General features: G+C 44.9%; 1 protein-coding gene across 1 annotated transcript in view; it reads left to right on the top strand.

The window, feature by feature from the left end:
• The window catches only part of LOC119976155 (protein mab-21-like 4), a 42363-nt gene extending 27815 nt beyond the window's left edge, over positions 1-14548 (top strand). The window contains exon 5 of the mRNA XM_038816373.1: positions 12822-14548. Within this exon, the coding sequence (XP_038672301.1) occupies positions 12822-12923 (102 nt within the window). The 3' untranslated portion in view covers positions 12924-14548. The remainder of the gene's footprint in view (positions 1-12821) is intronic.
• Positions 14549-15389: the final 841 nt, after the last annotated feature.

Below are 15389 nucleotides of genomic sequence, written 5' to 3'. Positions count from 1 at the left end.
GCACTTACCATTTTTCTCACCATACATCCCTGGGCCCTATTTGAATGGCGTTTCAATTCAGATGAAAATAGCAGTTAACAAGAATTTCCACAGTGCAGAAGGAAGCCATTCAGCCCATTGAGACTGCATTGACCCATCGAAAAAGAACTCTACCCATGTCCACTCCCTTGCCCATCCCACCCTGTAACCCAACCTAACCTGCACATCCCGAGACACTAATGGGCAATTTAGCATGGCCAATCCATCTAGCCTGCACATCTTTGGACTATGGGAGGAAACCAGAACACCCGGAGCAAATTCTCACAGGGACGGGAAGAATGTACAAACTCCATACAGACAGCCACCCAAGGCCGGAATTGAACCCGGGTCCCTGGCGCTGTGAAAAGGAAATGCTCAAAAACAGAAATTTATCTGTTTGAGGAGTGGCGTGCAGTGGTTCTTTTAAGGACCTTATACTTTATGTCACCCTATACTTGGGGCCATTGTGCTTCATCTGCTCCATAATGCATAAAAATAACGTTCAATGATTTGGAAAATGGCAGGATGTGAAAAGCCGTGTCGCGTCTTTTCGTCCGACGTCACTTCGTCCAACGACACTTCGTCCACGTCTTTTGGTCCAACGTCTTTTTGTCCGCCCGTCTTTTGGTCCAACGTCACTTCGTCCAATTATCCAATTACAAATTAACTCCGTTAATTTACTTGCTAAAATGCAAGTAATTGATAAAATGCAAGTAAAATGCAAGTTGAAAAATGCAGTTAAAAAGTTAAAAAATCTAAAAATGCAGTTAAAAAATCTAAAAGTTTACTAATTACTTAAAATTCCCGAAATTACTTAAAATTAATGTAAATGGTAAATTCCCGAAATACCCTAAAAGTTACATTTCCAGAACTGTACCCGAGAGAGAATCATGGGGAGAGGACAAGATGATTTGATATTCTACAATTCCGACAGACACAGATATAAGTGGGAGTCTATTTGGATTTAGACAATGAGTGCAGTTCTGAAAGAAGCAGATTTAAACTCGATTTTCGTCGAGTGATTAGGGTTGGCAGTGGCTTCTGACATTACAGGTCTGAAATGATCAAATATTCCATCAGATACAATGGCTCTCATCACGCTGGAGCATACATGGGTGAATATCCTGCAGCTTATCTTAATAATGTCTGGAGATCAAGCAGCACAAATGCAGAACTCAACTTCAAGAGGCGAAATAGGTGGAGAGGATCCTTGAGCAGTAACATTGAAAAACTAAATTAAACTATTTGTAATTGGATAATTGGACGAAGTGACGTTGGACCAAAAGACGAGCGGACAAAAAGACGTTGGACAAAAAGACGTGGACGAAGTGTCGTTGGACGAAATGACGTCGGACGAAAAGACATAGCACCGTGAAAAGCCTTGTTTTCCAGGGTCCCGTTCTGGGGTCTCAGCACTGCACCATCCTCATCAATGATGGGATTAAGGAATTGAGCGCTGTAGATCCAAGTTTGCAGATGACACTAATTTAGACAGGATAAATAAGATCGAGAAGTTGCAAAAGGACAACGTTTAAGAGAGTGGACAAAACTATGGTGCACTGAGTTTAATGTGGCAAGTGTGAAGTCATTCATTTTGGATCCAAGAAAGATAGGTCAGAGTATTTTTCCAAATGTTGAGAGCTGGGAACTATAGATGAGCAAATAGATTTGGGAAACCAAGTACCTAAATCATTGAAATCTAGTCAACGGGCACAAAAAGTGAGTGATAAAACTAATAAAATGTTCTTTATGTCAAAGTGGAACGGATCACAGTGCTATGATTCAGTTGTATAGAATTAAGGTTAGGCCCCCATCTAGAATTCTCCTTCTCCCTGAGAGTAGCAACCATGGACTTCTATTGGATTAATCCATATTTATGCTTGGTAAAGTATTGGTTTGCAGTTGCCTTCTGCAATATGGCTGACCAGAAGGCTCCCCTACTCTTTCTACCTGCCATTAGGTATTTTGGAAGGATTTATGGGCTGATAATGAACCTGTTTGGCCAAATTATGTACGCACCCTTCTGTTGTCTTCAAGTCGGGAAGTGGGGCTTGAATCTGGCCCAGAGGTAGGAACACTAACCCACTGTGTCACAAGAACTCCCACTCATCTGGACCACTGAATTCATTTTGGACAGGAAAGATAGGCTTAGCGCATGTGCCTTGAGCAAAGAAAATTGAGGGGTAGTTTGACTGAGGTTTTTATCTGGAGTATTGTGAGCAGTTTAGGGCCCGTATCTAAGGAAGGATGTGCTGGCCTTGGAAATGGTTCAGAGGAGGTTCACAGGAAAGATACCTGGAATGAAGAGCTTGCCATCAGGTTTTCCCCAGCACTGCCCCCAGCAGAGGTTGGCATTTCCACATTGGCACTGCTATGTTGGTGCTTCCATGTTGCCAGTTCCAGGTGGCAGTGCATTGCGTGTCCTTATTATCCCCCCCCCCTCCCCCAGGGCTACACCTATATCTGCGCCCCTGGAGCGATCCCCTCGACTGCTTCACACCTGGCCAAACCTGTTGCAAACATCACTGACGTGACGTATGATTATTAAGTGAGGGGGGGGGGGATCATTTGGCAAGGGGGGTGCACTAATAATATTGAAATCCATTCAAATTTATTAAAATGCGGTTCATGCCCTTTGTAGGGAAAATCGGGATTTGAGATCGCTCCAACGAGAATCGCGTTTCCCGATTCTCGTGAGATTTTCCACCCGCACTGCTGTTCCGGCAGACGGCGAGTGTGGGAGCAAGATTGTGCCCTATGTTCCCATGTAAAGACTGTGAAACAAAAGACATGGAAGTGTACATGGAGAAGTCTTTAAATGTGATAGGACATATTGAGAAGTCTGTTAAAGTGTAAGAAGTGAAGGCTACCTTTTGATAACTTGAAGCATGAGAGTACAAAAATAAGAAAGTAATGCTAATCATTTAATAAAACCCTGATTATACCCTAGCCAGAGTATAGAGGCCAATTCTGGGAAGCACACCTTAGAAACTATGGTCGAGCTTTGGAGAAGGTGCAAAAGGGAATCGTACCAGTGGTAAAAGAGTTCAGTTACACAGTGAGATTCTAGAACGTACAATGAGAGGATGTAGATGTAAGTTAGGCAAATAGAGTCAGAGGCAACATGAAGGAAAACATTTAAAGAACAATTTTTTTCCAATCCGGAATGCATTCCCTGAAGGGATGGTGATAATTAGGCGGGGTCCAAGTTTAACTTGCAAATACATGACTGCCTAAGGAATTTTAAGGTCAGTCATATGAAACACGTTGCCACTTCATCTGAGCAGGCCTCTGATGGTGCATGCTTCATTTCCAGACATTTCTGCTCTTTGAAGTATCTCAGTGTTGATTACTTCCATTTGAAACTCATGATCTTCTGAATGAATCTCATGTGGAACATGTCCAACCGCCTAATAGTAGCTAATCCATGTCTGAGAGGCTTAAGGGGGGGGGGGGGAGGGTAGATCGTACCACAGCTCTTGCTTAAATGAGGGAATGCCAAATTTGCTCTGGCAGTTCTATTTGAATATCGAATTCAATGAAAACCTAGAATTAAAAGTCAAATGATGACCATGTCGATTGTCATAAAAACCCATCTGGTTCACTCATGTCCTTTAGGGAAGGAAATCTGCCATCCTTACCTGGTCTGGCCTACATGTGACTCCAGACCCACACCAATGTGGCTGATTCTTAAATGTCCTTTGAAATGGCCTTCAGAAGCCACTCAGTTAAATAGCAATTAGGGATGGACAACGTTTTTCTTATTTAGGGGAAACGGTGGCATAATGGTGATTGCCACTGGACTAGTGATCCAGAGACCCTGAGCAGTGCTCTGGGGACCCAGGTTCGAAACTCAACACAGCTGATGGTGAAATCTGAATTCAATAAAAATCTGAAATTAAAAGTCTAGTGATGAAACTATTGTCGATTGTTGTAAAAACCCATCTGGTTCACTAATTTCCTGTAGGGAAGGAAATCTGCCGTCCTTACCTAGTCTGGCCTACATGTGACTCCAGATCCACAGCCATGTGGCTTACTCTTAAAATGCCCTCTGAAGTGGCCCAGCAGGCCACTCAGTTGAAGGCAATTAGGGATAGGTAATAAATGTCCAGCCTGCGATCCGCACACCCCATAAATAAATTAAACAAGTTGTCACCTCACTGTCAGTGCAGACATTTGTGCTAATTGCACTTCCGAGACAGCTGAAGTTACCTCCAGCCTTCATTTTGTGTCATTGAAAACTATGGTGGGTGGGCTAGAGTCAGAGGTTGGTGGTGGTTGGTGGAGTATCTCTGTCTTCCATAAGCCGCTGGTTAGCCCAGGGTCAGCCACTTTCGAAAAATGATTGAAATCACCCCTACCAGAGTAAATGGGTGGCAAGTAACTAGCTTCATCTTGCAATAGGTGCTGCAGGATTATTCACTGAATAGCCAGATGAGAGCACAGACATTGAAACCTTCCTTAAAATGCTGGTTCTCTGTGGATTCTTTAGCTTGCTGAACCCTGTTAAACTTCCAGGATCTGATGCACTCCACAAAGTAGGAGAGAAAATTGCAGGTGTTCCAGCTGTAATCGTCCAAAGTTCTGTCAATTCAGAAATTGTCTCTTTAGATAGGAACAATTGAAACATAACTTTATTATTTAAGAAAAGTGAAAGTAAATTATAAACCTGCTCATACAATATCTGTGAGGAGATTCAAATTTATAGTCAAGGAGAGAGTCACAGAGCACTTCAACAAATTCAAGCTGATTAAAGTTCACCAGTGTGACCAACCTTCCCTTATTTTATATGACTGGCCCTGTAATTGAGCTCACTGTGCCCTTTTCCAGGTTGCATGCATTCCGAAGCGCCCCCCCCTCGCCCCGTAATTCTGGCCGTTAATTCTGCGCAGTATGTACTCTCCATCTTCACCCTCTCGAAACTTAGACAGCACCTTCCCTAAGGCACGGTAGCATGGTGGTTAGCATAAATGCTTCACAGCTCCAGGGTCCCAGGTTCGATTCCCGGCTGGGTCACTGTCTGTGTGGAGTCTGCACGTCCTCCCCGTGTGTGTGTGGGTTTCCTCCCACAGTCCAAAGATGTGCGGGTTAGGTGGATTGGCCATGCTAAATTGCCCGTAGTGTCCTAAAGGTTAAGGGGGAGGGGGGGAGTTGTTGGGTTACGGGTATAGGGTGGATACGTGGGGTTGAGTAGGGTGATCATTGCTCGGCACAACATTGAGGGCCAAAGGGCCTGTTCTGTGCTGTACTGTTCTATGTTCTATGTTCCCCCCATCCCACTCTCACAGCACGAGCAGAAATGTTTTCGCTAACTCCATCCCCCTCCCCAGTCATGGACCAGACCTTTTGGATCTACAGTGTTCTATTCAGTCACTTGCTTTTAATTCCATCAGAGAAGAAATAAAGACATTTGCATTTACTGAGCTACTTACGCAATCTCAGGGTTCCCCAAAGTGCTTCATTTAAAAGAAATTATTCAACATTTTCAATTTTATACATAGCAATAAAACCATAACAAGCAATGGAACCACGCCCCCCCCCCCCCCCCAGCCCCCCATCAATGAAACCACCCCCCTCCCAACTCCCTCCTCCTTCTGCCTGCCTCCCACCTCCCTAGCAACTAACGGCAACCAGCTCTTTAAAGTACAATATAAACAGCTGCCATTTTCGGTTGACCCCCCTCAATTGTCCCCATCATGGTGCACTTGAGCTTCTCAAGATATAAAAGCTCCATAAGATCCCCCGGCTATACTGAGGCTCTGGGTGGAGAAGCTGATCTCCACCCCAATAGAACCCACTTTGAATAATCAACGAGGCAAAGGCCAGAACATCAACCTCATCAGCCCGGCAGATGACACCCCAAATATGGCCCCTAAAGGACAGGGCTTCAGTTCCATTTGCAGAATCACCGACTTGGCGCTAAAGAAGGAGACCCAGAGCCTCAGGAGCTTAGGACATAATCAGAACATGTGCACGTGGTTAACTGGACCCCACCCACAACGCTCACACTTATCCTCCACTCGCACAAACAACCTACTCATCTTAGACCTAATCAAGTGAGCCCCATATACTATCTTCAACTGTATCAACCTTAGTCTCGTACATTAAGGTGCAGCATTCACCCTCCGCAGCGTCTCGCACCAAATCCCATCCTCCAATTCCAACCTTCCTCCCACTTGACCTTGATCCCCTCCATCGATACTACGTCCTCTGCCATAATCCTTCCATAAACCCCCGAAGTGCTTCCCTCCACTATCCCTGAAAGTGATGAAACCTTCTCCAGCATCGAGGATGGCGGCACCACTGGGAATGTCGGAAAGACCTTTTTTGCAAAATTGCAAATCTGTAGATAGATACCTAAATGCATCTAACTGCGAAAGCCCAAATTTCTCCGACAACTCCTCCCTGCTTACAAAACGCCCTCCAAAAAAAAAATTCCGCATCCCTCCCACCCCTTTCTGCTCCTATCCATTAAACCTAGTTTCTAACATCGCTGGCTCAAACATTGGTTTACACAAATTGGCGGGAACTTCGATCCCGTGCCCAATTTTAAATGCTGCCAAAGTTGTCTCCATATCTTCCGTGTGAGTAATTGAGTTCAGTGAACCAGACTCGCTGAATATTTCCCCAGGAGAAAATAGAAGCAAGGCTGTCACTAATGCCCTCAACCCCGACTCCCTACACAAACATGATCCCATCCGCACCCACACAGCCTCAGGATCCCCACACAATCCCATCACCTTCTCCGCATTGGCCGCCCAGTAATAATATATCAAGCTCGGCAATGCTGACTGCTGGTCCCTCTGAAGGACCGTATTCCTAATCATGACCACTTTACCCGCCCAGATAAATGAAATCAATCTCTCAACTCCCCAAAGAATGATTTTGGCAGAAAAACTGGCAAACACTGGAACAAAACCAGGAATTATTCGTCAACTAAATTCTGCCCGCCAAAGAGAGGGAGACTATCCCACCTCTGCAAGTCAGCCTTGACCATATTCACCTTGCTCGTAAAGTTCAATTTACAAAGCCGTGCCCAACCCAAGCTGCCTGCACCCCCAAATATCTAAAACGAGAACCCCTTAAACAAAACGACAACACCCCAAATTGACTCGGACGGCACGGTAGCACAGTGGTTAGCAATGTTGCTGCACAGCGTCAGGGACCCGGGTTTGATTCCCGGCTTGGGTCACTGTCTGTGCGGAGTCTGCACTTTCTCTTCCTGTCTGCGTGGGTTTCCTCCGGGTGCTCCGGTTTCCTCCCACAGTCCAAAGATGTGCAGGTTAGGTGGATTGGTTACACTAAATTGTCCCGTAGTGTCCAAAAGTTAGATGTGGTTGCTGGGTAACGGGGATAGGGAGGAAGTGTCGGATTAGGTAGGGTGGTCTTTCTAGGGTGTAGACTCGATGGGCCGAATGGCCTCCTTCTACACTGTAAATTCTATGAAATGTATGACTCCCCGGCAGAGTGACCAGTAAACACTCACTTTTCTCCCAATTCAATTTATACCAATAAAAATCCCCAACACGCTTCAACAGCGCCATAATATCACCCATTGTGGGGACTGGGTTCATCAAATACAAAAGAAGATCATCAGCATATAAGGACCCCTGTGTTTCTTCCCCCCTTCCCATTATCCCTCTCCACTTATCAGAGACAATGGCCGAAGGCTCTATTGCCAACGCAACAAGAGGGAGGATATAGGGCACCCCTGTCTCATTCCCCTGTGCAGCTGAAAATATCCCAAATACATATTATTTGCTGGGAGACTAGCCTTAGGTGCCTTGTATAACAACTGAACCCACAACATGAATTTAGGCCCTTGCCCAAACCGCTCTGGCATTGCAAACAAATATCCCCATTCTATCCTATCAAAAGCTTTCTCGGCATTAACACCACAATAACCTCCCTCCCTTCTGACGAGGACAACACCACAATTAAAATCCGTCACACATTAGACGACAAAGCCTACCCTTCACAAACCCTGTCTGATCCTCCCCAATAACCTAAGGGAGACACTCCTCCAACCTCAGCACTCGCACCTTGATCAAAATCTTAGCATCCATATTTAATAAGGAAATCGGATAATACAACCCACCCTCCACTGAGTTCTTATCCTTTTTTAACAGAAGTGAGATGGACGCTTACATCATTGTCTTCGGAAGAAACTACCACGCTACTGAATTCTCAACACCTCCACCAATAATGGTACCAGGCAATCTGAAAACTTTTAAGAAATTCCACCCGGAACCCCATCCGGCCCCGACACCTGACCCATCAGCACTTTCTTCCAGTAGCTGCCCGGACCTCTTCCACCCCCAGTGGCTCCTCCAACTCTTCCCGATCCTCCTCCTCCACATTAGGATATTCCAACCCCTCCAGAAACTCAGAAATATGCGACTCCTCCCCAGACGGCTCTGATCTATAAAGACCCTTATAGTATGCCTCCAACGCTGCATTAACTTTATCCGGTGCAGACACTAGTCCACTACCTGAATCCCAAACCTGAACAATCACTTGGGAGCCTTCCACCTCAGCTGACCAACCAAACGATGACTGCCCTTCTCCCCATATTTGTACCTTACCCCCTTTGAGCACCGCAACTGGCGCCCTGCCTTATCAGTAGATAACAGGTCAAACTGCATCTGTGACTTCTTTCTATTAGTCAGAAGTTCTGGAGTAGGATCACTCGAAAACCTACCATCTACCTCCAAAATCCCTACCACCAACCTTTGGCGTTCCTTGCTTGCCTCCCTATCCACCTACACCTTATTCGAAATTATCTTCCCACTCACCGTCTTTCAGGTCCTCCCACAGAAATAAGGGCAAAACCTCCCGATTTTTGTTAAACCCCCCAGATGCTTATCAATCACCCTTGCCATCTTCTTACAGAATCCCAAATCCGTCAACAACCCTACATCCAAACTCCATGCCGGCCGCTGAACTAGCCCCTTCTCCAAGACCATCTACCAGGTGCAGAATATTCTGCATTCCTCACCTCTGGCGGGGACCTCCCCACCTCAAAAAACTTGATAGGTGAAAACTCGTTATGCACTGGAGAAAATAGGGAGAATTCCCTCCCCACCCAGGGTGCAAAAGCCGCCATGGATCCCGCTTCACCCATCTCCCTAATTAACGCAGCCAGTTCCTTTGCTATCGCTGAAGGGGCTAACGACTTTGGCTTCGACCAATTTAGGATTCGGAACACAATTCAAATCTCCCCCCAAATTCAACTGATGCGTGTCCAAGTCTGGTATGTCAGCCAACATCCTCTTCATGAATGCTAAAACCACCAACCTATCAGCCTTCAAACTCTTCAAATGAGAAAAAACTCACACACTTCACTGGGCCCCTCAAACTCTTCACATTCCAAGGAACCAATCGAATCAGTGGGTCTCTCACCCCCCCGTCCCTCAAAGAATAACCCCCAATCGCTATCAGAAATCTATCCCCCCCTCCCCTATTCCAAAAATCCCCTAGCAACCTCCTCTTGAACCAACACATCTCTCCTCCATTCCTTTCCCCCAACCATTCACACCTAGGTTAATCAAAACCTGCTTAAAAAGGTCCAGTAAGCCACAACCCCTCCTCCCCACCTCACTCCCGCTCACTAGCCAACTTTAACCTGTGAGTGAGGTAGCCCCACCCCCCCCCCCCCCCCCCTGACCCCCGGCCAGGGCCCATTTCACATAAGTAAACAACAAAAGAAAGAAACTAAAACCCAAATCACCATTCCCCAGAGACGTAACTCCCCTATCCCCTCCTTCAACCTTAAAACTACCAAACATCCGTCCCCTTCCCCCAAGTCACTTGTTCCCTTCCAACTAAAAAGAACAACCAAAAAGAAAAAAAAATCACATAAATTTCAATTGACAGCAACTCTATAAAAAAAAGGGAAGGGGAAGAAAGAGAAATAAGAAAAAATACAACTTGACAATGTTCCCATAAAAACCCACCCCAACCCCCATTCAGACCCTTTCAGTTCAGTCCAAGTCCTTGAGCTTTAATAAAAAGCCTCCAATTGCTCCGCCCCCTCGAAGGAATGGTATTAGGAATTATGCGTAACTCTCAGCCTCACTGGGTACACCACTCCAAAACGCACGCCACACTTATAAAGCGCTGACTTTGCCCTGTTAAAGGCTGCACGCTTCCTGGCCAATTCTGCCATGACATCCTGGAGTATACAAATACTGCGGCCTTCCCACCACACCTCCCAATTCTCCTTGGCCCATTTCAGGACCCTCTCCTTCATCCAATAGCTGTGAAAACATGCTATCACCGCTGGAATAGGTGTAGCTCCACCCGACGAACTTGCCTCTGCCATCTTACATCCCACCGGACTCTGCACCTTGCTCAGCTCCTCAGGAGGACTACCGCTCACACCTTTCATCCCAGTATTCTTTCTTGTGTTTTTGAAATCCTCTTGTAAATGGCTCTCAAATGGGACGAATCAAAGACTCTAGTGAGAGCTACCTTACATGTAACCTTCTTCTATGTGTCACCATCGGAGATCCCCAATGTGCTTCATAACCAACAAAGTGCTTTTGAAGTGTAGTGTCACTGTTATAACCTTGGAAGCACAGCAGCCAATTTGCACCTGGCAACAGGAATTGAAAATGACTAAGCAATCCGTTTTTTTATTTATTTATTCATCCATGGGATGCGGGTGTCACTGGTTCAGCCAACATTTATTGCCCATCCCTATTTGTCCTCGAACTGAGCGGCTAGGCCATTTCAGAGGCCATTTAAGAGTCAACCACATTGCTGTGGATCTGAAGTCACATGATGCAGATTTCCTTCCCTAAAGGGCATTAGTGAATCAGGTGGGTTGTTACAACAGTAGACAATGGTTTCATGGCCATCATTAGACTCTTAAATGTAGATTTATTTTATTGAATTCAAATTGAATTTTTATTGAGTTCAAACTTCACCGTCTGCCATAGTGGGATTGAAACCCATATCCCTGGAGCATAACCCTGGGTTTCCCCTGGATTACCATTCCAGTGACAATACCACTAGGCACTGCCTCCCCTTTTATGATGTTGGTTGAGGGATAAATATTGAACGGGGAGTGCCACGATCGTTTTCAGAATCGTTCCTCAGGGTCTTTTACTTCCAGCTGAGAGGGGCTTTGGTTTATCTGAAAGACATCGGCCCTGACAGTGCAGCGCTGAAGTGTCAGCCCTAGATTTTGTGCTCAAGTTTCTAGAGTGGGACTTGAACTGAGAACCTTCTAACTTCTGACCATATAGTCCCCAATCACAAAGACCGCCCACTGTACTTCACCTTTGCAGCAACAACCTGCTTCCTCACATTTTCTGCTGACCCCCCCTTATATATACCTTTGCCACCCCTGGAGATAATAATTACAATTCTCTCCTGACTGGTCTCCCATCCTCCAATCTGCATAAATTTTAGTTCATCAATATCTCTGGCTACCTGCACCGTATGTTGCAATGTGTTCTGCTCACCCATCACATATCCTTCTGACATACATTTGTTTTCAGTATGTAAGCGTCTCAGGATTAAAGTTCTCATGCTTGCATGGATCCTACAGCATGATCTGGACAGGTTGGGCGTGTGGGCAAATCAATGGCAGATGCAGTATAATTTGGATAAGTGTGAGGTTATTCACTTTGGAAGCAAAAACAGGAAGGCAGATTACTACCTGAATGGTAGTAAATTGGGAGAGGGGAATGTGCAGCGGGACCTGGGAGTCCTTGTGCACCATTCACCGAAGGTAAGCATGCAGGTGCAGCAGGTGGTAAAGAAGGCTAATGGTATGGTGGCCTTCATTGCAAGAGGTTTCGAGTATAGAAACAGGGATGTGTTGCTGCAATTGTACTGGGCCTTGGTGAGGCCGCACTTGGAGTATTGTGTACAATTTTGGTCTCCTTCTCTGAGGAAGGATGTCCTTGCTCTCAAGGGAGTGCAGAGGTTTACCAGACTGATTCCATGGATGGCGGGAATGTCATATGAGGAGAGATTGACTAGGTTGGGATTGTTCTCACTGGAGCTCAGAAGAATGAGGGGGGGATCTCATAGAGACTTATAAAATTCTAACAGGACTAGACAGGGTAGATGCAGGGAAGATATTACCAGTGATGGGTATGTCCAGAACCAGGGGTCACAGTCTGAGGATTCAGGGTAAACCATTTCGGACAGAGATAAGGAGGCATTTCTTAACACAAAAGAGTTGTGAGCCTGTGGAATTCATTGCCACAGGAAGTAGTTGATGCTAAAACTTTGAATATATTCAAGGGGCGGCTGGATGTAGCACTTGGGGAGAATGGGAGCAAGCAGAATTAGGCTATTGAGTTGGATGATCAGCCATGATTGTGATGAATGGCAGAGCAGGCTCGATGGGCTAAAAGGTCTCCTCCTGCTCCTATCTTCTATGTGTGTATCTATGTATTGCATTTGTCCATACTCTTACACTTTCTTTGTAAAGTCCTCCAGCAGCCCTGACCAATCTCTGCTCTGATTCAGCATTTTGTCCACTGTCGCCTCCCCCTTCAGCTCACCAATAATCATTGTTGCCTTCAGCCACCTTTATTTAGGCCCAACTTAAACCTCAATGATTTGATTAACTTTTAGTCACGCTCATAAAATCATCTTTGTCTCAGTTTTTATTTTTCCATGTGCTGTGAGAATCTAAATTGTAGCAATAGGACATTTATGCAGTAAGTTAATAGATTAATGTCACCTGAATTGCAACTGTAAATGTCACTTACATTTGTGGCAATTTCCACAGGGTAAAGTTTAACATACCCCGAATGTTCATTTTCTTCCACTGTCTCCAGTTTCAGGTTTACCACATCCAGGATGCTGACAGAATTGGGGCCATGCAGCTCGCCTGGTCCAAAACTGCCAAACTAGTGACCGATGAAGGATGCTCATCGTAAGCCATTATGGGTGGACCACATGCAGATCAGGCAAAAGGCCCTTCTCCACACCTACTATAGACTGGATCACAACTCTATGATACGCCTACTGTATGGGATCACAACTCTACGATGCACCTACTCTAAACTGGATCACAACTCTGATATCCCTACTGTGTGGGATAACATCTCTATGATACAGCTACTATAGACTGGATCACAACTTCATGATATACTTACTGAATCACAACTCTATGATATTCCTACTGTAGACTGTATCACAACTCTATGATATGCCTGCTATAGACTGGATCACAACTCTATGATATCCCTACTGTAGACTGTATCACAACTCTATGATACAGCTACTATAGACTGGATGACAATTCTATGATATTCCTACTGTAGACTGTATCACAACTCCATGACATACCTACTGTAGACTGGATCACACAATCACTAAAAAATAGGCTAAGTCAATTTCAAGAAATGAGCAGACAGGAAGAACAGGACCACACCAGTATAGGTCATTTATTCAGATAATTTTAGACTTTAACTTTCTCTGATAAGGTTTTGTTTTATTTTATCATACCTGGTTTGCAACTGTAAAACATTATATAGCAACAGCTTATATCTCTACATTCAGCTAACTTCACAAAACACTTCCAAGTATTAAAGGCAAGTCGTTCCTTATTAGCACATCCATGACATGCACCGCCTAGGAGCCAATTGTTGTTTGAAACATGCTATATACGGAACATGTATAGGGGCTGACAGACAGATACAAGCTGTGCGGGTGGATGGTGATGTAGTGTTAATATCACTGGAATTGTGATATTGTGACTCTTAAATGCCCTCTGAGGTGGAGGGCAGTTAGGGATGGGCAATAAATGCTGGCCCAGCCAGCGATGCCTAAATTCCGTGAATAGATAAAAGAAAATACACTGTACATTTATAAAAGCTGTCATCAAGGCACCTGAAAACTGTACGCCATCAGAAAGAAATGAAATGTTTTCTTTAGCTAGTATGTGCTGTACATGTACAGTAGCCAACACTGTGACACACACAAGCTGTAGACCGCCAGATGGGGGTGGATCATTCCATTCCTTTTTTTTTCTGGTATTCTAATTTAGATTTGTAAATAGTGTTTGAATCCATTTTGCTTTCATCCTCGTGTAGCTTTGTGCGGGCAACTGGAATGGGGAGGGGGTTGGGGAGGAGGGGCTGTTCGGATTCGGAATCTTTCGACTGACACTTGCGTGTGAGAGGTTGACCTCGTAATTTCATAGTTTGTCCACTATTAAAATGAGCCGATTATTTAGTGGCACATCAGTGTCAATCAGGTCTGATCAAGATTTCAGGGTTTCAGACTGAAACTAGATTATCAGATGTACCTTGGGAAGCTTTACTATGATAAAGACCTCATATAAGTACAGGCTGTTGTTATAATCAGATTCAAGTGGAATCACATATTAACTGGTAGGATCCACGTACAACTGGAATTATAATCTCAAGCAATTCAAACTGACAGTGTGGTTCCTATCTTACTTCCCGCACATTCCTTGGAACTATTTCATTTACTTAATTTTTAAGATCTTTATTTATGTAATGTGATGCACCAAATAAAATATACAAGATCATCATCATTTGGAATCTCAATGCTTAATGTGATAGGCAAGAGGTCATAAATACATAAGTGCACAAGAAATAGAAGCAGGAGTTGGCCTTAATTCCCATCATGCCCGCTGTGTCACTCCATAACATTAAGGCTGATATTCTACCTCTGCTCCACTTTCTTGAAGGTTGAATGAGAAAGGCCATTCCTGGAGACAATCCCAACATTTAATGTCACAGGTTAAAACTCAGTGCATCAGCCAGCTTGAGGCCTTTGGTTGCCATGCATCTCAATGGGACATTACTTCAAATTAACAACCACATTTTCAGCACCTCCAGGAGCAGTAGCGAGGTGGTCAGTGAGAGAAATACTGAAAGAGTAATAGCCAGTTAAAGGGCAAAGTGAAACGTGAAGAATCTACTCTGGGAAAGTAGCGAAGAGTTATTTCTATTCATTAGTGAGTGAAGAAATAGGGAGTAAAACCAAGGGTTCTCATTGGAAACAGCAAGAAGGAAGATTTTTGAACATGAGATTATTATAACATGGGATCCTTCATTGAAAGTACCCATTTTCTGGGTGTTGTGCCAAGGGTCCAACCACATCTGTCCCCCAATGGGTGGCTGGGAGATGCATCAGATGCCCAATTAAGGGCCTCAACCAGCCGCTGATCTGATAAAACAATGTCAATGGGAAAGGCCTGCACCAACGTGCAGCCTGGCAGGTATAACCCTACCAGCTGGCTGGTCAGTGAAAGGGGTTGTGTCCACTTCCTGGGCTCTCTGTGCCAATTGGCACACTCCCACTCCAATACCTCTCTATCCTGCCCAATGTGGTTGACTCTTAAATGCCCCCTGAAATTGCCTAGAAAGCCA

Source organism: Scyliorhinus canicula, chromosome 13 (assembly GCF_902713615.1).
Source record: "Scyliorhinus canicula chromosome 13, sScyCan1.1, whole genome shotgun sequence".
NCBI lineage: Eukaryota > Metazoa > Chordata > Chondrichthyes > Carcharhiniformes > Scyliorhinidae > Scyliorhinus > Scyliorhinus canicula.
The sequence above is the reverse complement of the archived record's forward strand: the minus strand, read 5'-3'. Positions and strand labels throughout refer to the sequence as shown.